The sequence below is a fragment of the Dreissena polymorpha genome, chromosome 8 (assembly GCF_020536995.1).
Source record: "Dreissena polymorpha isolate Duluth1 chromosome 8, UMN_Dpol_1.0, whole genome shotgun sequence".
NCBI lineage: Eukaryota > Metazoa > Mollusca > Bivalvia > Myida > Dreissenidae > Dreissena > Dreissena polymorpha.
The window spans coordinates 76,720,470-76,746,404 of record NC_068362.1 but is presented as its reverse complement, the minus strand read 5'-3'; the positions used below and the strand labels follow the sequence as shown (position 1 = coordinate 76,746,404).

The 25,935-nt window shown below is 36.7% G+C and overlaps 1 protein-coding gene across 1 annotated transcript in view; it reads left to right on the top strand.

The window, feature by feature from the left end:
- The window catches only part of LOC127841477 (inositol polyphosphate-5-phosphatase A-like), an 82,096-nt gene that overhangs the window by 24,983 nt on the left and 31,178 nt on the right, over nucleotides 1-25,935 (top strand). The window contains exons 2-4 of the mRNA XM_052370302.1: nucleotides 4,066-4,107; nucleotides 18,893-18,993; nucleotides 23,885-23,972. Of these exons, the coding sequence (XP_052226262.1) occupies nucleotides 4,066-4,107; nucleotides 18,893-18,993; nucleotides 23,885-23,972 (231 nt within the window). The remainder of the gene's footprint in view (nucleotides 1-4,065; nucleotides 4,108-18,892; nucleotides 18,994-23,884; nucleotides 23,973-25,935) is intronic.

Sequence of the window (25,935 nt, the reverse complement as noted above, 5' to 3'; positions counted from 1 at the left end):
TTTCCCCTCAAAAAAGGCCAGGCCCATTCCCCAAAATCAGATAAAAAACTCTGCCAATTTAAGGTTTAAAAAAAAAATATATAAAACAAGAAATATCTTTAAAAAAGATATACGGCGTTGATTGTGGTCGAAGTTTATGAACGATCAAAAATTATCTCTATGAGATAAAAAGTAGCGGATGCCTTTTTTCTGCGCAGTTCTTAGCTACATCATAAGCAAATCAATTACGGGGTGTTGCGCCAGATTTCGTGGCTTATTTTGCTTTATGTGATATTATTACTCAGATATCTATATTTACAGAAAAGAAAAACACAAGAAACATGAAAATAAACGAGTGCATATAGGTCAGCCGGCAATACTCGAATCTTATTTAATTGCATAATTATAGTATAGCGAATTATTGTGCTCATGCTTAATAAACTGATCTAAATTGATAAATATTTCTAATTAATTTTATCAAAATTGGTCCTTATCATGCAAATGTTGAAACCATATTAAAAATCGATGATTGACATACCACAATAATATCGCCGAATATCTTTATTTAGTATCTTTCTGATCAAAACAGACTTCAAGTGCACAAAGTTTACGAGACGGCGTTTATATAAAGATTTCTGCAACTGACCGCAAACTGACCTTGATACCTTGCGGATTGGAATGCAATGCATTACAGTCACTACGTTATTGTCAGTAAGACCGGTGTAACACAATGATCGCAACCCCTTCTGCGAACTCCGGTGATGAACTGTATATAAACTCTGACTTTCACAAATGGCCGCGAATTGACCCGAACCTCGCGGGTTGAAATGCAATGCAAGTAAGTACTAAATATGACAACATAGCCTTTAGTATAAACGCTTTTGCGCTGGTAATTCTCTGAAAATAAAAGGTGAACGCACAAACTGTATTTATGTCGAAAATAGATTGTAAAACTGTTCTATCTATTGAGCCTTTTCATTAGAGATAAAATTGTTTCATGCAGTAAAACAGTGTTACAAAGACGCGGATATGTTTCCAATGTTCTGGTGTTATACTCAAATCAGCCAATGGAATAAATGAAGTGTATTCATTCGTACCTAGCCGTGGGAAATTTTATTTGAGTATTATTGGACACTTACAAAGGTCAAGTCAGGGTGAAAAGCTGGCTTAATACAGCTTACGCCGAAAAAAATGCAACATTTATTTAGGTTCCCTATGCAGCTCTATGGCTTTTACCTAAGTAAATATAATATTGCCAACTTGGCAACACTAAGTTATCAATTTTAAATATTTGGGAGTAAAAAATCAAATACACTTATTTCCCAATGTGAAGCCTTTCACTACTCAAATTTTCTCAACTTCAGAGTTTTTCGTGCAAATTTTTCCCAATAGTGCTGGTACCAGTACTTTTCTCAATTGGGTAAAAATAATTGCTGCATTTAAATGCTGCTTATAATCACCATTAAATGTCAACATACCCAAATGTTAACACTTAACTAAACCAAAAACTCAATTTGAATTAGTAACATGTAGACATTTTTTTTAATTCTTGTAAAACTATTTTAAAACTAAAGGTTTTAATTGTCTGATTGATATTCAGCATATCAAACTTCTTTAACTTCAACGGATTGTAATTAATGTTACAGAAAAGATTTGTTAAAGTGATCTTAAATACATGTATGAGCCGCGCTCTGTGAAAAGGGGGATTAATGCATGTGTGCAGACTGCACAGGCTTATCTGGAAAGACACTATACCCATGCATTTAACCCCTTTGTCACAGAGCACAGCCCATACATGTATATGATTCTCAACCTTGTTTTCTTAATAATAAAGATTAATTGAATACATGTATCTCACACTTTTTATCTTCATATTTATTTGGAAGAGTTTTTCTTTCTTCACTGGCATGTTCACACTTTGATACTGTGTGTATTTCAATGTCGGAGTACTTGTGTGTTTACTTAAAGCTTACTTAAAATGACAGAGGCCTAATTACGCAGCGACTCAGATAGTATTATGCCTACTACATCATTAATGCGACCTTGTTGAAACTGCGTAACTGCGTGGGAGTGACATGTAAATTGTTCATAAACCATAGCCTGGCAGGCCATCATTGTGAAGCCTTTAAAGTACTGGGATGATATACAATTTATCAGGTTTAAAACTGTCATGTGAATGTGAGGCCTTTATTGTGTTGGCAATTATTTAGTTTTATTTTGTTTACTTCAGATCAAATGTACTATGCAATTTAATTCATTTAACCCTTTCACCAGTAAGAAGCAAAGTGAAAATGGCTTATGAAAATTGAAACCAGCGTAAAACCAGATCAGCCTGCGAGTAACTCGCGGCTTGTTCAGGTTTCATGCTATTTGCTGCTCACAAGTATCTAAGGGATGGAAATGAAACATTTAAAACCAATGAATCTAGTGAAAAGGTGTTTAATTAAAGACAACTTTCAATGGGACTACAAATGGGTCAAAATACTATCTAAGTCAGTGGTAAAGGGTTTAATGGCACCCACCTTGAATCACTTAAAATCCAAGGGTTAATGTATAAACCTGTAAATATCAATTAAATGAAACTGATGTGAAGAGATTTTTTTCAGAAGAATACCTTGGTGAATCTGGTTCCTATCTGAGCAAGTAATAACTGTATGTAAATAATCCTCTCCATATCATGTGGTGTTGTGTGTGCTGAGTTAATAATATTGATGATTTGTGAGATATAGATTCCTAAGAAGTTTTAATTACTTTCTCTAGGTGTCTAAGAAGCATGTGGATCTTCAAGTAGCGCACAAAGCATTGGGTGTGAATCTGACTGATTTCATTTAGAAATGAGTTGGACCCTGGGAAAACAGGGCTTTAGGGATGCGCAGAATAGCCTGTGCTATCTGCACAGGCTCTTGAGTGACACCACTTTCTGCCTGGACGGGATATTGTTTAGAATAGACCTTCATTTTATAAAAAATTGAGGAAAAAAGGGAAAAGTGTCATTCCTGATTAGCCTATGCAAACACATACAGAGAGACAGACGTACAGAAAGACAAACCTACATGTACAGACAGGCAGACATATAGACAGACAGATATATACGCATGCAAACATATAGACAGACAGAATATAGACTTACAAATAGTCAGCCAAGAAAGCATATAGTGAGACCAACATATATACTGACACATATGTAGACACTATAACATATAAACAAACAACAAGACAAATAAAACATACATCAACCAAAACATATGTACAGACAAACAGACAAATTTGTTGGCAGAAAAATACAACAGGCAAACAGACAGATGGGCAGACAGACAGTCATAAACTTATACTTTACAGAGATGAATTCCTAAAACTATGAAACAGGAACCAAATGTTTCCTAAAAAAAGAATGTATTGTACATCACAGGCAGCAGTATCATAAATTTGCCCCCCCCCCTCTCGCTTTATGTCACTCGGTGTTTCATTTACACATGTACACCATTTTAATTTTATAACGCGTCATCTGGTTGGTTGTTCTCATTGTGTTGGCCAATGATATAGCGTTTTAAAACCGAGCATTCGATCGACAAAATATGAAAGCAAAACACAGACATGTAGCGAGAAAGTCGAATTTAATTGAATATTAAAGTTATTAGCCGAGCAGGAGATCGGTTAGTAGTGTAATCTCGTTGCTTATACTGTCTTTTAATGAATCCAGTTGCATTTTGTCGGCAACTGCATGGGAACATGTGTGTTTTCGATGAAAAAGGTCACGTCCAGTGTTCCACAATCTTTCAGCAATAGGCATATAGTGCATTTCATACCTTGTGTATATATAATACCTATACAAAGGTTATTTTTTCAAACTATGTATTTTTGTCAATATTCATTGTTGAAAAGTAAAACCATACACATTAGGTGTACATTTAACAATCTGGAACCCCTGATGTAAACTTGGGGGGGGGGGCAAATTTATGATACTGTACTCATCCAATTTTACTGCTAGACTGTATGCATGCTTGTGAGGTAATTGTGGAAATTGTGATTTTAATGCGTTTTCTCATTTCATAATGTTAATAATTGTTAATTGTTTTCTATTTTCAGCCAGAACATATGCTGAAGTTATGGCTGAAAGAATTCTTGGCAGTAAGTGTTTTTTTTACTAACAGCTTTACAGTTTATCATGATATGATTCAATAATGCAGAAGTACAGAGAAATGTTGGGACCAAAAAAAAGCACCACTTGAATGTACTGCAGCAGGATGCATTAAATTTGGAACAACATCGTTTAGTCATGACAACAGCACTGTTTTGTTGCTGTTTGAACAAAATGATTTGTTTCGATAAATAATTTTTACCAAAAAACACTGCCAGCCAATGTTTTGTTTAAATTCAACAAGTCCTGTAAAAAATCAGTCATACGACTACCCGATCAGTCATATGACTACCCCGGTATAAAAATGGTTAGAAAATTGGACATTTTGTGTATGTGATTTTCATTAGTCGGGTACAAATTACAAGACAATTAAAAAATCAGCTTTAGTAAAATAGCGACCCGACCAAGTTTATTTTCCAATTCTGTGACGTAACTATATTGTTAACTTTTAATTATATTAAGCATTATAGAGGTTAAAAATAGTTTTACCTTGCAATTTGATCATAAGTAATAATCCAACAAAACACTGTGGCATTATTTTGAGAAATGTGGATAGGAATTTCGTAAACACACGCGTACACCATCGTTAGGAACTGTACAGGAAGTTTGTAAATCGTAACTTATCATTTTTTCTCGGAAGATCCTAGATAAATGTATTCGTTGTTTCAATGCTTAGACCGAGTTATTACGGCAAATTGGGACTTAACTTGCGTAAAAAACTTGCTCAATTTTAACTCCACCTCCTTTCTCTGCAAAAGATTCGACAAGCGGAGCTATGCACCTGCTGTTACTTAATTGGACATTTTCCATTGAGAAACAAAGGTGCTGTTACTTAATAGGACAATTTCCATTGAGTAACCAAACACATGATTGATGCAGCATATTGATTGCATGACAAAGGAAGCCAATTTTTGGGGGGAGAAAGGTGTTGCTTTATGGCTTCAGACAGGAAGAGGCTTTCCTTTGATGATGGCAAACTGTCAATTCATGCAGAGTGCAAATTTTGCAAGATTTGAACTAATGCCATTGAGTCTTTTTTTACAATTTCAGTAAAAAACAACACTAGCTTACATTAAACATTGGATTAAATTATCAAAATAAAGCAAAAGAGAAGTTGGTTGATAAATGTGATTATATTAATTATACCCCCACAAACGAAGTTTAGGGGTTATATAGGAGTGAACTTGTCTGTTAGTCAGTCGGTCTGTCGGTCCGTATTAAGTGTCCACTCTCTAATTCAAATAGTTTTCATCCGATCTTCACCAAACTTGGTCAGAAGTTGTTTCTACATGATGTCTAGGCCAAGTTCGAACATGGGCCTTGCCGGGTCAAAAACTAGGTCACGGGTCACTTAGTGCGTTTTAAACATTCAGCATGTTGTCCGCTCTCTAATTCAAGTAGTTTTCATCCGATCTTCACCAAACTTGGTCAGAAGTTGTATCTAGATGATCTTAAGGCCAAGTTCGAACATGGGCCTTGCCGGGTCAAAAACTAGGTCACGGGGTCACTTAGTGCGTTTTTAACATTCAGCATGTTGTCCGCTCTCTAATTCAAGTAGCTTTCATCCGATCTTCACCAAACTTGGTCAGAAGTTTTATCTAGATGATCTTAAGGCCAAGTTCAAACATGGGCCTTGCCGGGTCAAAAACTAGGTCACGGGTCACTTAGTGCTTTTTTTATCATTCATCATGGTGTCCTCTCTCTTATTCAAGTAGTTTTCATCCGATATTCACCAAACTTGGTCAGAAGTTTTATCTAGATGGTCTGAAGGCCAAGTTCGAACATGGGCCATGCCAGATAAAAAAACTAGGTCACACGGTCACTTGGTACGTTTTACACATTGAGCATGGTGTCCGCTCTCTATTTCAAGTAGTTTAAATCCGATCTTCATACACTTGGTCAGTAACTAGATGATGTGTAGGTCAAGTTCAAACATGGGCCATACCGGGTCAAAAATTAGGTCACGGGGTCACTTAGTGTGCTTTAAACCTCACTATGTTGTCCGCTCTCTAATTCAAGTAGTTTTTATCCAATCTATACCAAAATTGGTCAGAAGTTGTATCTTGATAATGTCTAGGGCAAGTTGTAATACGGGTCATGCCGGGTCAAAAACTAGGTCACAGGGTCACTTAGTGCGTTTTAAACATCACAATGTTGTCCGCTCTCTAATTCAAGTAGTTTTCATCCAATCTTCACCAAATTTGGTCAGAAGTTGTATCTAGATGATGTTGAGGTCAAGTTTGAATATGGGTCATGCCGGTTCAAAAACTAGGTCACGGGGTATCTTAGTGCGTTTTAAACCTCACCATGTTGTCCGCTCTCTAATTCAAATAGTTTTCATCCAATCCTTATCAAACTTGGTCACAAGTTTTATCTAAATGATCTCTAGGACAAGTTTGAACATGGGCCATTCCGGGCCTAAACTAGGTCACGGGGTCACTTAGTGCGTTTTTATGTCCCCCACTATAGTAGTGGGGGACATATTGTTTTTGCCCTGTCTGTTGGTTGGTTGGTCTGTTGGTCTGTTGGTTGGTTTGCTCCAACTTTAACATTTTGCAATAACTTTTGCTATATTGAAGATAGCAACTTCATATTTGGCATGCATGTGTTTCTCATTTGTAGCTGCACATTTTGAGTGGTGAAAGGTCAAGGTCAGAGGTCAAATATATGTGGCCAAAATCGCTCATTTTATGAATACTTTTGCAATATTGAAGATAGCAACTTGATATTTGGCATGCATGTGTATCTTATGGAGCTGCACATTTTGAGTGGTGAAAGGTCAAGTCATCCTTCAAGGTCAGAGGTCAAATATATGTGGCCCAAATCGCTTATTTTATAAATACTTATGCAATATTGAAGATAGCAACTTGATATTAGGCATGCATGTGTATCTCATGGAGCTGCACATTTTGAGTGGTGAAAGTTCAAGGTCAAGGTCATCCTTCAAGGTCAGAGGTCAAATATATGTGGCCCAAATCTCTTATTTTATGAATACTTTTGCAATATTGAAGATAGCAATTTGATATTTGGCATGCATGTGTATCTCATGGAGCTGCACATTTTGAGTGGTGAAAGGTCAAGGTCATCCTTCAAGGTCAAATATATGGGTCAAAATTGCTCATGTAATGTCACTTCTGCAATTTTGAAGCTAGAAATTTTTTATTTGAAATGCGTGTGTATCTCAAGGAGCTGCACATTTTGAGTGGTGAAGGGTCAAGGTCATCCTTCAAGGTCAAATGTCATATAGGGGGACATTGTGTTTCATAAACACATCTTGTTTAACATTCAGCATGGTGTCCACTCTCTAATTCAAGTAGTTTACATCCGATCTTCACCAAACTTGGTCAGAAGTTTTATAGAGATGATCTTAAGGCCAAGTTGGAATATGGGCCTTTCTGGGTCAAAAAATAGGTCAAAGGGTCACTTAATGCGTTTTAAAAATTTAGCATGGTGTCCGCTGTTTTTTGTGAAGACGACATGCAAAATATTATGTGTCAATGGGGCATGTGGGGTTATTCGTCACGTCTGTGACAAAGCTCTAGTTTGCGTTTGTTGAAATACGACGTTTTGTAAATCAACGAGTTTATCATGACAAGAACAACTTTTACAACCATTACCGCAATGACGCGGTTATTGATCTACCTCAATTTTTTGCTCGACTATTATATATGAAATATATATAGTGGAGCTATCCTACTCACCCCGGCGTCGGCGTTGCCGTTTCCGTGCAAATGTTAAAGTTTTCGTACTACCCCAACTATTTTCATTGTCCCTTGACATATTGCTTTCATATTTTGCATACTTGTTTACCATCATGACCCCAACCTATAAACAAGAGCATACAACTGTATCAAGCATTATGACAGAATTATTGCCCCTTTAATACTTAGAATATGGATATTATTGATAAATCTATGTTAAACTTTGCGTACTACCCCAAATATTTCCAAAGCCTTTGACATATTGCTTTTATATTTTGCATACTTGTTTACCAACATGACCCCAACCTATAAACAATAGCAGACCAATGTATCAAGCATTTTGACATAATTATGGCCCCTTTTACACTTAGATAATTGAACATTTTGCTTAAATTGCCATTACTTCTTTATTTAGGATCACATTTTATTATTACTTTGACAAAACAACACTTACCTGAATGCCACAATGGATTCCACCCAAACAATACCACACGCCCCTACCCAGAATCCCTTCCCCCCCCCCCCCCCAGCCTCCCCCACCAAATTTTTTTTTATGTCCCCCACTATAGTAGTGGGGGACATATTGTTTTTGCCCTGTCTGTTGGTCTGTTGGTCTGTCTGTTGGTCTGTCTGTTTGCGCCAACTTTAACATTTTGCAATAACTTTTGCTATATTGAAGATAGCAACTTCATATTTGGCATGCATGTGTATCTCATGAAGCTGCACATTTTGAGTGGTGAAAGGTCAAGGTCATCCTTCAAGGTCAGAGGTCAAATATATATGGCCAAAATCGCTCATTTTATGAATACTTTTGCAATATTGAAGATAGCAACTTGATATTTGGCATGCATGTGTATCTCATGGAGCTGCACATTTTGAGTGGTGAAAGGTCAAGGTCAAGGTCATCCTTCAAGGTCAGAGGTCAAATATATGTGGCCCAAATCGCTTATTTTATGAATACTTTTGCAATATTGAATATAGCAACTTGATATTTGGCATGCATGTGTATCTCATGGAGCTGCACATTTTGAGTGGTGAAAGGTCAAGGTCATCCTTCACAAGGTCAAGGTCATCCTTCAAAGTCAAACGTCATATAGGGGGACATTGTGTTTCACAAACGCATCTTGTTTTTTTTTTAAACATCTTCTAATAAATTACCCCACCCCACATTATACCCCCCTCTCACCCCCCTACCCTTCTCATCCCCCTACCCCCCCCAACCTCCCCCCCAACACATTTTTTTTTTTTAACATCATCTTATAAATTACCCTACCCCACATTATACCCCTCCTCTCGCCCCCCCCCCCCCCCCCCCCACTCCCCCCTACCCCCCCCTACCCCCCCTATTTTTATTTTTTTTTCCTTTTTTTATTTTTGAAAGATCGTCTAATAAATGACCACACCCCACATAATACCACCTTTCAACGCCCCCCCCCCCCCCCCCCCCCTCCCCCCCAAAAAAAAAAATTTAATTATTTTTTATTTTTGAAAGATCGTCTAATTAATTATTGAATATGAACAATTTCCCCATGATGACTTACGTTATATTGTCAAGCACTCGGATAGTCGAGCGCGCTGTCCTCTGACAGCTCTTGTTATGCCCCCGGTAGGGTGGCATATAGCAGTTGAACTTTCCGTCAGTCTGTCCGTATGTCCGAAAAAAAACTTTAACGTTGGCCATAAGTTTTGCAATATTGAAGATAGCAACTTGATATTTGGCATGCATGTGTATCTCATGAAGCTGCACATTTATAGTGGTGGAAGTTCAAGGTCATCCTTCAAGGTCAAAGGTTATGAACGATCTCATAAGTCGAGACTATAATTTTAATAAATTTTTGCAGGAAAAAAATCTCTACTTATTACTGCATTTTTACGGTGGCCATTTTATTGACTGTTGCTTATTTAAATCTTTTTGTAAAAATAATCTATTCCTAATCATTTGGCTTCAAAAATTATTTGATATGTTTTTCATTCATATATTCCCTAATTGAAAAAAAGTTAATTTGTAAAAATTGTGTTATATATGGTTCTACATGTAAATGTATATCTCAAGTACGGATTCCATCTAATACTATCAAGATTGTTTATACCTCCAGTGCCTTTTTTCCCATGTTTTTGAAGCGACTATGGCCTTCTCATTTTATGAAAAAAGAAGTTGCGATCTTTTTAAAGTTGTGAAAAAATGAGTCCCAAACTTCATAAAAAAAAGAAACCATCATGCAGTATGCTTTTGTTCTTCACGAAAGAGTCAGTAATTGAATTAAATGAAAGCAGTCTTTTATTGATAAATGAGTGAATAAATGTAGTATTTTTTAACTTAATGCAAGCCACAGTGGAACATTTTTATTAAGAATTTAAAAAATGTCACATTAAAAGAAATTGCAGAAAAAAATCATCTGCAGTATGCTTTTGTTCTCGAATAAAATTCACAAAAAACTGAATCAGTCATTGAATTAAATGAAAGCAGTCTTTTATTGATAAATATTGTATGCTAATTGAAAACTGATTGTGGAAATGAATAAATCTTCAGTCAATGACAAATGTTCCATATATGGGAGATGTTGACGTCATTAGTGTTTAAGAGCTTGCATAAATCTTACTGCCCCAGTTCTCCTTAAGAGCTTTAATGGTACACTAACATTGCTTTATCATAAACATTGCAAATAGAAGTTTTATTTTCTGTTGTCTGGATAAGAACATTGAATAAACCATTCTTTGATGCAGCTATTAATGTAGCATAAATTGAAGCCTCAGTTGTGACCTGTAAGCCAGATATAGAGTTTCAATAGGATTAAAACTAATGGTCTATGAAAAACATGCACTTCTATAAGAGTTTTATCAATAATAAAGTGTCAATATCAAACCTGTGCATGCACATAGCAGTACTTAATGCTATATGGGCTGTGCTCTGTGAAAAGGGTGATTAATGCATGTGAGTAAAGTGTCAACCCAGATTAGCCTGTGCAGTCCACACAGGCTAATCAGGGACGACACTTTACGCTTTCATATTTTTCTTTTCAAGAAAGTCTCTTCTTAGCAAATATCAAGTTTAGTCTGAAATTGTTGTCCCTGATTAGCCTGTGCAGACTGCATAGGCTAATCTGGAATGACACTTTTGGCACATGCATTAAACCCCATTTTCACAGAGCATAGCCCATCCTTTGTGATGAAGAGGCAGGCACCAAATCAATTACACCTCTGCGACTTATGAACCATAACTCTTCATGTAACATTATTGGTTTTAATGCCCTTGATTATCTGTTTGTATTTAGTGTATCAAATTGCAATATAATAATAAATAAGGCTTCAAATGAAATTTGGAATATTATTGTTTTGGTTTTCTTTATCTACAAGCCTTGGTTTAATAAAGTGTAAATTGTACATGGTTCTCAAAAAGGAAATTGTGTACAGTCGTCACCTGTTGTGTGTGGGTGTTGCCTGGGGCTTATTTATGTATCTCAATGTTCCCATGAGCTAATTAGATTACAATATTGATAGTTATTGACCCCAGTTATTATATGTGGATCATTAAATACCGCAATAAATCACCTGTAAGACAGATTTACTACGTCCTGTCTCAAAGACTGCGCATGTGGTTCTTACTTTTATAACCATTGCACCTGCTTGTTAGCTCACCTGAGCACAACGTGCTCATGGTGAGCTTTTGTGATCGCCTATTTTTCCGTCGTCCGTTGTCCGTCGTGCGTTGTCGGTTGTGCGACGTCAACATTTGCCTTGTTCACTCTCTAGAGGCCACATTTATTGTCCAATCTTCATGAAATTTGGTCAGAAGATTGGTTTCAATGATATCTTGGACGAGTTCGAAAATACATGTAGTTACGTTTGCTTGAAAAACATGGCTGTCAAGGGGCGGGGCATTTTTCCTTATATGGCTATATATGGCTATAGTAAAACCTTGTTAACACTCTAGAAGCCACATTTATTGTCCAATTTTCATGAAATTTGGTCAGAAAATTGGTCTCAATGATATCTTGAATGAGTTTGAAAATAATTATGTTTGCTTGAAAAAAATGGCTTCCAAGGGGCGGGGCATTTTTCCTTATATGGCTATAGTAAAATCTTGTTAACACTCTAGAGGCCACATTTACTGTCCGATCTTCATGAAACTTGGTCAGAAGATTATTCCAATAATATCTTGGATGAGTTCAAAAATGATGCCGGTTGGTTGAAAAACATGGCTGTCAGGGTGCGGGGCATTTTTCCTTATATGGCTATAATAAAACCCTGTTAACACTCTAGAGGCCACATTTATTTTCTGATCTTCGCGAAACTTGGTCAGAAGATTTGTCCCAATAATATCTTGTTATCTCAGGTGAGCGACTTTGGGCCTTTTAGGCCCTCTTGTTTCAAAAAGCTACCATTCTAATAAATATTGTTAACAAAACATGTATGTTTATGACCCTGTTTAAAGATTGTGCAAACCACACTTAGCTTCATACTACAAGAAATGTCCTTTCCAGGCCCCTTTGGCATGATTTTGGGTAAGAGAACAGGGGCAGGATTGTTGTAAGAGTAGAGGACAGGGGCAGAATAGTTGTAAGCGTAGAGGACAGAGGCAGGATTGTTGTAAGAGTAGAAGACAGGGACAGGATTGCTATAAGAGTAGAGGACGGGGGCAGGATTGTTACAGGAGTAGAGGACAGAAGCAGGTTTGTTGTAAGAGTAGAAGACAGGGGCAGGATTGTTGTAAGAGTAGAGAACAGGGGCATGATTGTTGTAAGAGTAGAGGACATTGGCAGGATTGTTGTAAGAGTAGAGGACAGACGCACGATTGTTGTAAGAGCAGAGGACATTGGCAGGATTGTTGTAAGAGTAGAGGACAGGGGCAGGATTGTTGTAAGAGTAGAGGACAGGGGCAGGATTGTTGTAAGAGTAGAGGACAGGGGCAGGATTGTTGTAAGAGAGAGCGGAAAAATAAAGCAACAAACTATTGTTCTGTCAATCTTACATGTTAGGATACAATAACCTGTAAACCATGCTTTTTAACAAATTTGCTTCTGCACTGTAAATTTGATTGCACTAAATTGTTTGACAAACATTAGTTACAAAATTTACATGTTTCAGTTACCTTGAGGTTTAAAAACATGTTTAATAGGGGTTGAATGCAGTTTTGTTATATGTATTTGCTTACCTATGAATTAATGGAAAAACTACATATTGTTATGCTAATGTTACTAGGGCAGGTTTGTTAAGTATTGATATTAACATGTAAAACTATACATAGCTTATTTGTCATGCCATTGATAGACTGTCTCTATTCAGTTTACATGTAGTTGGGTAACAGGTGCTTACTGTAAAAGTTTAAACAACAGCTATCTAAATAAGTATTTCTAAGGCTTTGAATGTATGTTTGGTCCATTATGTATGTGATCTTACACGCCTACATCTCCCATTGACCTAGCCAACAAATGATCCTGCATAGATTACATTCCTTTTGCTGTAAGAGAATCAAGTATTTTAATGGTCATTAGCATGTCTAATTGAATTATGCTAGTCATACAAGTTCTAGTTAGATGTTGTAACCATTTAACCCCGGGGGGGGGGGGGTAACTTCCCAAATTTTAGGGAAGGGGTGTCCCGCTGAGACTTCCGAAATGTGACCCATTTTTATACCTGAACTCTGATAAAGTAGACCCATTTTTATACAAGATTTTTTTTAAAGCATACCCATTTTTATACGATACCATTGAGAAAGTGGACCCATTTCAATACAAGAATTTTGATAAACTGGACCCAGAAGCAACGTGAAAATGGCTATGTGCAAACTGCTTAAAACCAAAACAGCCTGCGAGTGTTTTGCAGACTGTTCAGATGTTATGCTGTTTGCTGCTCATCATTAACTAAGGTTGGAAATGAAGCCTTTCAAACTTTAATTTAGTTAGAAAGGTCTTTAATTAAATTTAACTTTCTAAGAGACAACAAATGTGTCAAAATACGTATCTAAGTGGTAAGATTCTTTCTGAGCTTTCTAATATTTAAATAAATGTTGGCTTATAAACCTGACAAAACTATTTTTAAAGCTACATGTTAAAGAACTGAAACCAAGAAACTAATAAATCAAGTAACAGGAAATTGCTTCTGATTTTAACATTTTACACCTGCTACAGTTTCTCTGATATTAAAGGCTTTTGTAAAGATCGGTTGTTTGTTGGAAACAATATAAATATGATAATGAATTTGATGTTTTATTGGTTTATTATGCTCACCCAAAAAATTTTGGGGGGAGCATATAGTCGCCGCTTCGTCTGTCCATCCGTGTGTCTGTCCGTCCGTGCACAATTTATGTCCGGGCTATTTCTCAGCAATTAATGAATTCAATGAAACTTTATGGGAAGCTTCACTACCAAGAGGAGATGTGCACATTATCAGCCGGTTCTGGTCGGATGATTTTTCAGAGTTATGTCCCTTTGAAATTTTCCATTAACTGTACATATAGTGCAATTCTTGTCCGGGCTATTTCTCAGCAACTAATGACCAGAATTCAATGAAACTTTATGGGAAGCTTCACTACCATGAGGAGATGTGCATATTATCAGCCGGTTCTGGTCGGATGATTTTTCACAGAGTTATGGCCCTTTGAAATTTTCTATAAAAAAATACCTGTCCCCCCCCCCAACTTCTGTGCCCTCAAGACGTTTCCTTTTATCTGAATATGTAGTGCAATATTGTGACAAAAAAACTTTGGGGAGCATCACCTGTCTCTGACGGTTTCTTGTTTAATTTATTGTTGCTAGTAGCAATTTGCCTTACACAGTTCTTTACTTATCATTGTAATATCAAGTGAGTATTTATTGTAGATAATCATCACTGAAAATTGCATTGTAATAATAAATATGCAATATTTGTTGCTGAAATAATAGTTACTTAATGTAACTTCACGGTTAATTTACCTTGTGTAGGGGATCGTTTAAAAGAATGGTTTGTCTGAATTATGGCCCTTGACCGTTTTTTAGAAAAGGTAGTGGATTTGTTCTGTCCAGACGTGTGTTGTGGGGGTATCAGTGTATGTGAAACCTTTCAAGTTATCTGGGTTACAGTAAAAAATGTTACCTTGTGACATTACGTTCATTGTATATGGACAAAATACTGGGTAGTGTTGACAGACATGTGATATAGCAATAAACTATTACCATATTGGCTTGTTTAGCTTGTATTTGGAAGCAATGATTCATGTATTTTGATTTCATTAATCCTTTCCCACTTAGAAGCAAAGTAAAAATGGCTATGTGCAAACAGCATAAAACCAGAACAGCCTGCCAGTAACTTGCAAAGTTTGGAAATAAAGCCTTAAAAACTTGAATCTAGTAAGAAAGGTCTTAAATTAAACATAACTTTCTAAGGCACTACAAATGCGTCAAAATACATATTTAAGTGGTAAAGGGTTAAGTAGCAACTTTGCCTTTGTGTATCTTTCAAGATTAAGTGTGTACCATCTTTTTTTGTCAATCAAGACATCTTGGGAGTTGGGAATGGTGGAAACATTATCAAAGAAAAACACAGATAGTTGATAATCACTTTCATTCTAGTTGCCATGTGCCCCCTTCTTTCTTGGTTAGCCAAGCTAGTGTTATTTACATTATACTCTGGTTTTGTAACCCAGCCAACATATAAAACTTCAAATTGGTGTGAAAGGTTTCCTTTGTCTTGTAATTGTTTTCAAGAGTTTTCAGAGATTTGCTCTGTATTTACTGAGAGGTATCTGGGCATTTTAGAATTCATTTGTACATTGTCCCTAAATATCCTGAAAGGAGAAAAAATGTTAACCCTTTGCATGCTGGGAAATTTGTCGTCTGCTAAAATGTCGTCTGCTCAATTTCTAAAATTAGCATTTTCTTTGATTTTTTTTTCAAAGAATACTATCAGAATAGCAAACAGTTTGGATCCTGATGAGACGCCACATTCTGTGGCGTCTCATCTGGATCCAAACTGTTTTCAAAGGCCTTCAAAATTTGGTTCCCGCACTGAAAGTGTTAACAGAATTGTTGTAACTAGCAGGTGTGTTAGTGCATTGTCAGTGTGGGTGTGTGCATGAGATAACTATTATCACCTATGGACATACCTCCATGATTGATAGATTAACAAGAATTGTATGCAGATGATCTTGATAAACCCTTGCAGTGCAAGGTTGGGATGCATGCTGGGTTCTGGTATGTTTAGCCCAGAAGCATCAAGTTCATGCAGACCTTTGCACCCAACTGTTTGACCTTTCAAACCTGGTACAAGACAAGACAAATATTAATTATGACTTGCATGATGTTCATCGTCTAAAAACAGTAAATTTTACATACATTATGTCATACAACTGGTAATGTTATAATAAAACATACTAGGGCTGCAACAATATACCGGTATATCGGTATATATCGCAATACGCAATCCGCATATTGTATTGCGATATGATTTTCATCATACCGGTACGAAAATTTTACAAAAATTCATTCACATTTCGTCCAGAAAAGCCATCCGAAATAATAATAAAAAGGTAAACAAAACAAAGCAGTGTAAATTATTTTTTACGTAAAAATAGCATTCTAAAAAGTGTATTATACGGAGTAGCGTTGTTACATGGGAGCATTCATTCGATGCTTTTGAACAGATTATCGTTGAATTAATTGCGCACAGCTGTAAATGTTTCGTTCGATTCTGATTTGAGCATTATTTGTAATCCGAATTTCGGAAACACGCTTCCAAATTTGAATGCTAACGCGACAATAAAAAATTATAGCGTCAAATAAAAAGTGCTTTATCCTTTGTCTCAATAAAAAGGGCGCGAAAATTATACAGACATGTAGAACGTCGCATGGAAAGTATGGGTGTATTTTGTGTTGTATAAAAACAGGAACATCACGTCATCTGAATTACGCGTGTTCAGTCGGAAAAACGCCCCGGTTAGGACGTTATTTCATCACATCATTAAATAGCAACGATTGCAAAAATGCATTTGATACTTAAGAAAATTTGCGAATGTTTGTGTTTCTTATTATTCTTGAGCACATTTATACTTTATAGTAAATATTTACCAGAATTTGCGTTAAAATTTGAATTTATGGGATTATCGGGTAATTGGCAAGTTATAATTTTGGAACAAGTTAGCAATATATTGCGATATATTGCAATACGGGTTTTTGAACTGACAATATATTGCAATACGGTTTTTGGCGTATTGTTGCAGCACTAAAACATACAATCATATTAACATGCCGGTTAGATATTTAATAATGTAATGAAAGCTTGTGTTTATATTTCTTCAGAATGCAATCAAAAATCAAATAAATGATATATACAATCATATTAACAGGTTATAATAAAACAAATGCTCACACTTAAAATAAGTACAAAAGCTTGTATTTGTAATAAATTGTATGGAGGATAATTAAGACAACAACATTAAGATAATTATTTCTTACAGTTTATGCTTCTTTTACCAGTTGTGCTGGCTTAATTAGTTTTTTTATCAGTTACATTTAAGTGCAATTGACTTCAACTGAAGTCTTTCATAGTCTGTCCTAAAAAGGCTCTGCGACAGTGAACATTTATGAAAAATAGTATTTCACACACCAGTGATTTTTTTTCTTCTTTAAAAAGTACCTAAAAACAATACCTGTAAAAAAATTGACAACTCAACAACACTTAATTATCAATTTTTAAGTACTTGGGAGCAAAAAATCAAATATCCCAATATGATGACTTCACGACGCGAATTTTCCCAATTTCAGGGTTTTAGTGCACACTTATTATATTATATATATTGTTTTGGCGTTGTCCGTCCGTCCGTCCGGCACTTTTGTGTCCGGAGCCATATCTTGGAAGTTCTTTGGCGGATTTCATTTAAACTTGGTATGAGTATATATATGCATAAGAGGATGATGCACGCCAAATGGCATTGTACACCATCTGTTTAAAACAGACTTATGGCCCTTTGTATCTTGAAAAAATGCTTTTTAGTGTCCGGAGCCATATCTTGGAAGTTCTTTGGCGGATTTCATTGAAACTTGGTATGAGTATATATATGCATAAGAGGATGATGCACGCCAAATGGCATTGTACACCATCTGTTAAAAACAGACTTATGGCCCTTTGTATCTTGAAAAAATGCTTTTTACTATAGGCACTTTTGTGTCCGGAGCCATATCTTGGAAGTGCTTTGGCGGATTTCATCTAAACTTGGTATGAGTATATATATGCATAAGAGGATGATGCACGCCAAATGGCATTGTACACCATCTGTTAAAAACAGACTTATGGCCCTTTGTATCTTGAAAAAATGCTTTTTACTATAAGTAAACCACCATCCTCTCAAACATCATCATGGAAATGAAGTATGATTTACAAAGTGAATACATGTGACTTATCATGTTTCCAAAATGACACCAATGATTCCTGTACCCAATGATAAATGATTAACCATCAAAACATTTCCAGGTATGTCATGGCAGATGTTGTGTTCACTCTGCAACACTCTGAAAATTTAGCGTATGTAAACGTTGAATGTTTTTGTGGAAAACGCACGACTTATTAATTCACCTAAATAAATTGTGAAGGCTAAAGAACCTTCCTTTGTCTTAGTTTTGTGTTATTGCCCTCCGTCCGTCCATCTATCATTATGTTCATCCGTCCAATTTGCACCCATCCTCAAACAAAGCATATGTTGCGGGGGATACCTTGGGCCTTTCAGGCCCTCTTGTTCTCAATAGGGCTGGTGCCGGTACTATGCCCAATTGGGAGAAAAAAATCGCTGAACGCATATTTCAATTGAGTCAGTAAATGTTTATTAGTTGACTCTATACATGTGCTTGATAGTGCATCTGATATTGCAGGCAGTTCAGACTCTATACATGTGCTTGATAGTGCATCTGATATTGCAGGCAGTTCAGACTCTATACATGTGCTTGATAGTTCATCTGATATTGCAGGCAGTTCAGACTCTATACATGTGCTTGATAGTTCATCTGATATTGCAGGCAGTTCAGACCCTATACATGTGCTTGATAGTGCATCTGATATTGCATAGTTGACCCTATACATGTGCTTGATAGTGCATCTGATATTGCAGGCTGTTCAGGACATGGTGCCGGACATTGTAGCAGTTCATTGCCAGGAGGTGGGAGGCAAGAACTATGAGGCCTCCATGCAGCATGTTAACCAGTTTGTCAAGTAAGCTCTAGTAACAGCCCTGTGTGACCTATGGTAGTTTGTCAAGTAAGCTCTAGTAACAGCCCTGTGCCACCTATGACAGTTTGTCAAGTAAGCTCCAGTAACAGCCCTGTGTGATCTATGGCAGTTTGTCAAGTAAGCTCTAATAACAGCCCTGTGCCACCTATGGCAGTTAGTCAAGTAAGCTCTAGTAACAGCCCTGTGTGACCTATGGCAGTTTGTCAAGTAAGCTCTAATAACAGCCCTGTGCCACCTATGGCAGTTAGTCAAGTAAGCTCTAGTAACAGCCCTGTGCGACCTATGGCAGTTTGTCAAGTAAGCTCTAGTAACAGCCCTGCACGACCTATGGAAGTTTGTCAAGTAAGCTCTAGTAACAGCCCTGTGTGATCTATGGCAGTTTGTCAAGTAAGCTCTAGTAACAGCCCTGCACGACCTACGGCAGTTTGTCAAGTAAGCTCTAGTAACAGCCCTGTGTGATCCACGGCAGTTTGTCAAGTAAGCTCTAGTAACAGCCCTTTGTGATCCACGGCAGTTTGTCAAGTAAGCTCTAGTAACAGCCCTGTGTGATCTACGGCAGTTAGTCAAGTAAGCTCTAGTAACAGCCCTGCACGACCTATGGTAGTTAGTCAAGTAATCTCTAGTAACAGCCCTGCACGACCTATGGTAGTTTGTCAAGTAAGCTCTAGTAACAGCCCAGTGTGACCTATGGCAGTTTGTCAAGTAAGCTCTAGTAACAGCCCTGTGTGATCTATGGCAGTTTGTCAAGTAAGCTCTAGTAACAGCCCTGCACGACCTATGGTAAATTGTCAAGTAAGCTCTAGTAACAGCCCTGTGTGATCTATGGCAGTTTGTCAAGTAAGCTCTAGTAACAGCCCAGTGTGATCTATGGCAGTTTGTCAAATAAGCTCTAGTAACAGCCCTGTGCCACCTATGGCAGTTTGTCAAGTAAGCTCTAGTAACAGCCCAGTGTGACCTATGGCAGTTTGTCAAGTAATCTCTAGTAACAGCCCTGTGCCACCTATGGCAGTTTGTCAAGTAAGCTCTAGTAACAGCCCAGTGTGATCTATGGCAGTTTGTCAAGTAAGCTCTAGTAACAGCCCTGAGTGATCTATGGCAGTTTGTCATGTAAGCTCTAGTAACAGCCCAGTGTGACCTATGGCAGTTTGTCAAGTAAGCTCTAGTAACAGCCCAGTGTGACCTATGACAGTTTGTCAAGTAAGCTCTAGTAACAGCCCGGCATGACCTATGGTATTTCGTCAAGTTAGCTCTAGTTACAGCCCAGTGCGACCTAAGGTAGCTATACAAATAGCCAAAATAGCCAATCAGTACTATGATCTCTAATTGGCTACAAAAAGTATGAACAAATTTTTAAGATAAAGATTTTCACCTTTTCTGAGTTTATTATCTCTAAATACATTCATCAATGCATAAACATGACTTTTTTGTGGCATGACTTGTGGTTACTAGTTTTAATTTCTTAGCAAGAATCAAGATGCACCTGTCAGATTGGTTATGGTAAACTTTGTGATACGAATTTTAACCCTAGGCTTATATATGCCCTTTTATCATGTCAAGTATTTGTTTTCCTTAATCAAGATCTGGAGAATGCTCCCTGAGTGTTGATCAAATCCAAGACCTCTTAATTGCAAGATGGACACCACATGCACTCAACTGATATAACTTTTGATGATAATGATTATTTTATATGGCAAGAAATGCATGAATAGACCCATGCCTATCTTCAACATGACAGCATGTTGCTTTGGATTCAATTTGAGACCAGTTGGGTAAAAATCACGGTTAAGGTTTCAAACAATATATAATCTATTTTCTTAAAAGCTTTAGTTTTTATTGGAACAATTGTTCAGAAATTGTGTAAGCAATAGCATACCAGCAGACATAGCTTTAGATTCTATTTGGACCATTTAAAGAAAGGGCAAGGTCACTGTTACTTAAAATCAAGTGGAGGAATTGGGCTCAAATTTTTGTTTGCAGATAGTTTAAAGACAGGCCTTGCTAAGATTACTGAAGAATTTAATGTGAAAAAAGGGGTTTTATGCATGTGTGTAAAGTGTCGTCCCAGATTAGCCTGTGCAATCTGCGGCGTCTCATCTGGATCTACGCTGTTTGTCAAGGCCTTTTTTGTAGACGCTAGGCATAAATGAGTTAATCTATCAGCATACTGTTTTCAATTGTGTATAAATAGGCTTGATATTTTATATTCCTGTGTATATGCTTTTGGTCTTTATTATGACTGAGTATAATAAAGAAGTTAAATATTTATGGTGTTTTTAGTTTAAAACAGACTGAAACTTCAGGATGGGTGTCAAGTGTCAATATGTTATGTGTTAATAAAACTTAACACTAATACTATAAATATGAGCTAAAATGACACTTTAAACCCTTTCCCACTCAGAAGCAAAGAGAATTATGGCTATGTGCAAACAGCATAAAACAAGACCAGCCTGGGAGTAACTCACAGTCTGTTCAGGTTTTATACTGTTTGCTGCTCATCAGTATCAGAGGGTTGGAAATGAAGCCTTAAAACTTTAATTAAGTAAGAAAGGCCTGTAATTAAATGTAATATTCTATGGGACTACAAATGCATCAAAATGGGTATCTAAGTGGTAAAGGTTTAACTCTTTCCTACTCAAAAGCAAAAAAAAAATGGCTATGTGCAAACAGCATAAAAGCAGAACAGCCTTCAAGTAACTTGCAGTCTGTTCTGATTGTATGCTGTTTGCTGCTCATCAGTATCTAAGGGTTGGAAATAAAGCCTTTAAAACTTGAATCTAGTAATGAAGGTCTTTAATTAAATTTAACTCTATCTGACTACAAGTGTGTCAAAATACATATCTAAATGGTAAAGGGTTAAATAACTCAGTCAGTGTTGTAATTTGAATTAAGAGATTTATCTCCCTTATCAACAATGCAGAACAATATGGTATAGTACAGTTTGTAAGTAAAGAAATACCTTGTACTTTATCTTTTCATGTCAAATTAAAGTTTTGGAATGAGATTCCAGCCAAATTACTGTTTTTTTAACCGAAGTTCTTGGTAATTTATTAAAGAAAACAAAGACCTGTAGATTTTCATATGTTGTCAGAATAGCAGATACCTTGGTTACATGTCTGGACCTATATTCCGGCCATCCTTGATAATCCTGGATAATCCTACTACAGTAAATGTCAAGCCCTTGTTTATGCTCCTGGATCGAATGATTGGGGGTGTATTGTTTTTGGCCTGTCTGTCATTCTGTCACTCTGTCATTCTGTCCCAAAACTTTAACCTTGGTTAAAGTTTTGCGATAACTTTTGCAATATTGAAGATAGCAACTTGATATTTGGCATGCATATGTACAGTACAGGCAATGTGTACTTTGACAAAAACACGTGTCCGCGGTGTTCAATTTTTCCGAGGGGTGACATTTCGCGGGGGCGGACACGCTACTGACCGCGGTGTTCGGCGAACACCCGAAATTGCGGCGATTGCACGCTATCGTTAACGGGAACACCCGTGATCACCGCGATGCTGCGCAGCCACTGTAAACACCTGTCTGCGAGGGTCATTCACACGTTTTAAATGTACATGTACAAAATAAAATCATATACTTCATGTACATGTAGATATTATGTGCACATTTTTTATGTGTACTTAAACTCGGGCAGTACGTTAAGTCGGAAACTAAAACTAAGTGTTGAGATGATCAATACGTTTAACTTTTATGGTATTAATCAATGCAATTGCCCTTTTGTTTTCACAAAATTGGGTTTCATTTTTCCCGATTTCCAGAAAATGACTTGTTCATGTTGCATGAAATCTAAATATAGCGTGTTACAGCATGTTTGATTTTAATTTTATTCAGATGAAATGTCAATTCCAAATCATTCGCGAGCTACCCTGGTACTTGAGAAGAAATTCACTACGAAACTTTAAATTGAAATTAAAAGATCCCAATGTTGTCTGCGCTACAAAGATTTTGTGTCAAAAAAAAATACACCCACGCCAATTTTCGCGCGCTTTTTATGGTTTAGAACAAAGAAAATGAAAATATCATGGACATATATACATGTATTTATTTGTGGCTACAATTTGTAACAGAACATGAACTCTACAGAACGCCCACACTAGGTGTCAGGTGATTTACGAATGTTATAATACACCTGTTCTGATTGGGCGCTTATTTCATCAAATCTTTAAATAGAAACATATGCAGAAATTCATTTGATAGTTTAGAGATATGGCGAACGTTTGTGATTTTTGCATTTCTATCACACTTTTATCGTCAACATTGACCAGACTTTGCATGAAATTGGAAATCTCGGGATTATCGGGTAATGGACAGAGACGGGAATTTTTGCATGTATGCGGTAATCGATTGTGATTGTTCGTAATCGTTGTTAATTTTTTAGACACCAAACGACACCTATAACATTCAAACGCACGGTAGATTCTTTCTGCAAATTGGTACCGACCTATGTTAATGTTCAATAATTTATTTCTAGCGAACACGATGAACACTGCGGTAGATATTATGGGTCCGCGGTGAATATTTTATCTGAACACCCATCGCGGGGGTCGTTTGGTAAGCGAACACCGTAAAATGAACACTGCAACGAGTGGCGTTTGTCAAAGTACACGTTGCCTGTACTGTATCTCATGGATCTGCACATTTTGAGTGGGGAAAGTTCAAGGTCATCCTTCAAGGTCAAAGGTCAAATATATGGCTTCAAAGCGGGGCAATAGGCGGGCATTGTGTTTCTGATAAACACATCTCTTGTTGTCTCTACCATAAGAATTTATTCATATTCAAAAATCACATTATTTACTTTCTTTAAAATATTTGCTCTTTATTTAGAAATAAATATGAAATAATATTTTTACTTTGTAGGGCCATGTTGGGGAGTGATGAATTACAGAAGTATGACCGAGCTCGGGTATTCCTTGATGAAGACTACACTGCTGCAGATAAATTCACAGTAGGAAAACATTTTTACATTCATGAAAGCAACTCGCCTTCAAAACAACCATATATAAAATGTTAATAAATGTATTATTCTTTAAATTCACTGTTAACAATTAATTTACACCAGTGTACAAAGTCATGTAGAAATCATTTGATTATGTTCCTGTTGCTCAAGATTTCTTATTTCAATGTGTGTTTACCAAGTTTTCGAGGACGCTGACAATCCTGGTTATTCCATTGGGTATTCTCAATGGGCAAAATTATTCTGACCAGCTTTCATTTTTAGCTCGGCTGTTTTCTGATTAAACCAGAGGTATTGTCATAGCCAGTTTGTCGTCCGCTGTCTGGCGTGCTAAAACCTTTACATTGGCTCTAAAATCAAAGTGCTTCTACCTACAACTTTGAAACTTCATATGTACCTGCACCTTGATGTGTTCTACACGCCACACCCATTTTTGGGTCACTTGGTCTAGGGTCAAGGTCACTTCGACCTCTAATATATAAAAAAAAGTCTTCTGACAAAAATTCATTTATTCAAGACTGCACCCGCAGCCGAGCGTTGGCACCTGCTATGCTGTGCTCTTGTTTGCATTGAAACACGTAAACAGCATGCTTGCATAGGGACTAACCTTGGGATTATATTTAGGGCTTGTCAAACTGCAACTAAGAATAGAAAAACAGTTTTTGCTCAGTAACTTCAGAGCCAATGGAGATAATATTGCTTTAGTTGTGTTTGAAGGTGGCTTACATGAACACCTTGCTTGGGATTGCATTTTGGGCCGGTCCGGTGAAGGTCAAGGTCACTGTAATTATAACTAGATAAATGCTAACAGGAGGTTTGTGGTCGATGACTTAAGATTGTATGACGAATATGGACAAAACTTGCCATATAGCAAGCCTGCAGAGAGCCAAAGCTTGCGATTTCACATTGGTCATGTTGCTTTAAGGTCAAAGCTAATTACACAAAAATTTAAGAATGGCTTACTCTTAATATCTTGAGTTTGGATTGAGGGATTGTACTGAAATTGTATATGTAGCTAGAATAACCCAACGCTATTTTGGGATTGCTGTTGGTTCAAGTTTCTGTTACCAAGAAAGTAAAATGGTTTCCATTAAATAAGTTGAGTTTGGATTGAGTTATTGAACTGAACTTTTTGTTTATCTTTGTTTAATCGTTTGAAATTAAAATCAGAATTAAGACAGTTTGCAACAATAATAAAACAACTTTCAGACAATGAAAACAGGTTGATTTTTCTTACTCATTATTCCAATGTTTATTTTCGCTTACCCACAACACAAATAAAAAATATTTTGTGTCAGTGGTTCACTGACATCAATTGAGTTGCAATTAGCCTTCTAATTATGGAGACCAATTGTTCAACCTGCAAGTCAGACATGTCTTTGAATGGTGCTGATTCTTAAATCTAACTTCAACAAGTCTGCTTTTTATGTCCCCCAGTCTATTCTGGGGGACATATTGTTTTTGCCCTGTCTGTTGGTTTGTTTGGGTCAAACTTTAACATTTGCCATAACTTTTGCAATATTGAAGATAGCAACTTGATATTTAGCATGCATGTGTATCTCATGGAGATGCGCATTTTGAATGGTGAAAGGTCAAGGTCATCCTTTAAGGTCAAAGGTCAAATATATTGGGGGACATAATGTTTCACAAACACGTCGTGTTTTAGTTTGTTTCCCACACAAGCAAGTGTTCATTGTTTACATTGTTTGCCCCTTTTTTAACCGATATCAATTGAAATGTCAGTGCTTTATCACCTCAATATTCAGTAATTTGTGCATATACATTTATACATGCAGAAAGTGATGAAGTTGAATTATATATAAAACATTCAGTTGATGCAATTGAGTTTGACTGTTGGTATTGTGCTGAAATTTACTTTTATATGGACCTAACTAGGGATTACTCTTTAATTTAAATGGGCTGTGCTCTGTGAAAAGTGGTTTAAATGCATGTG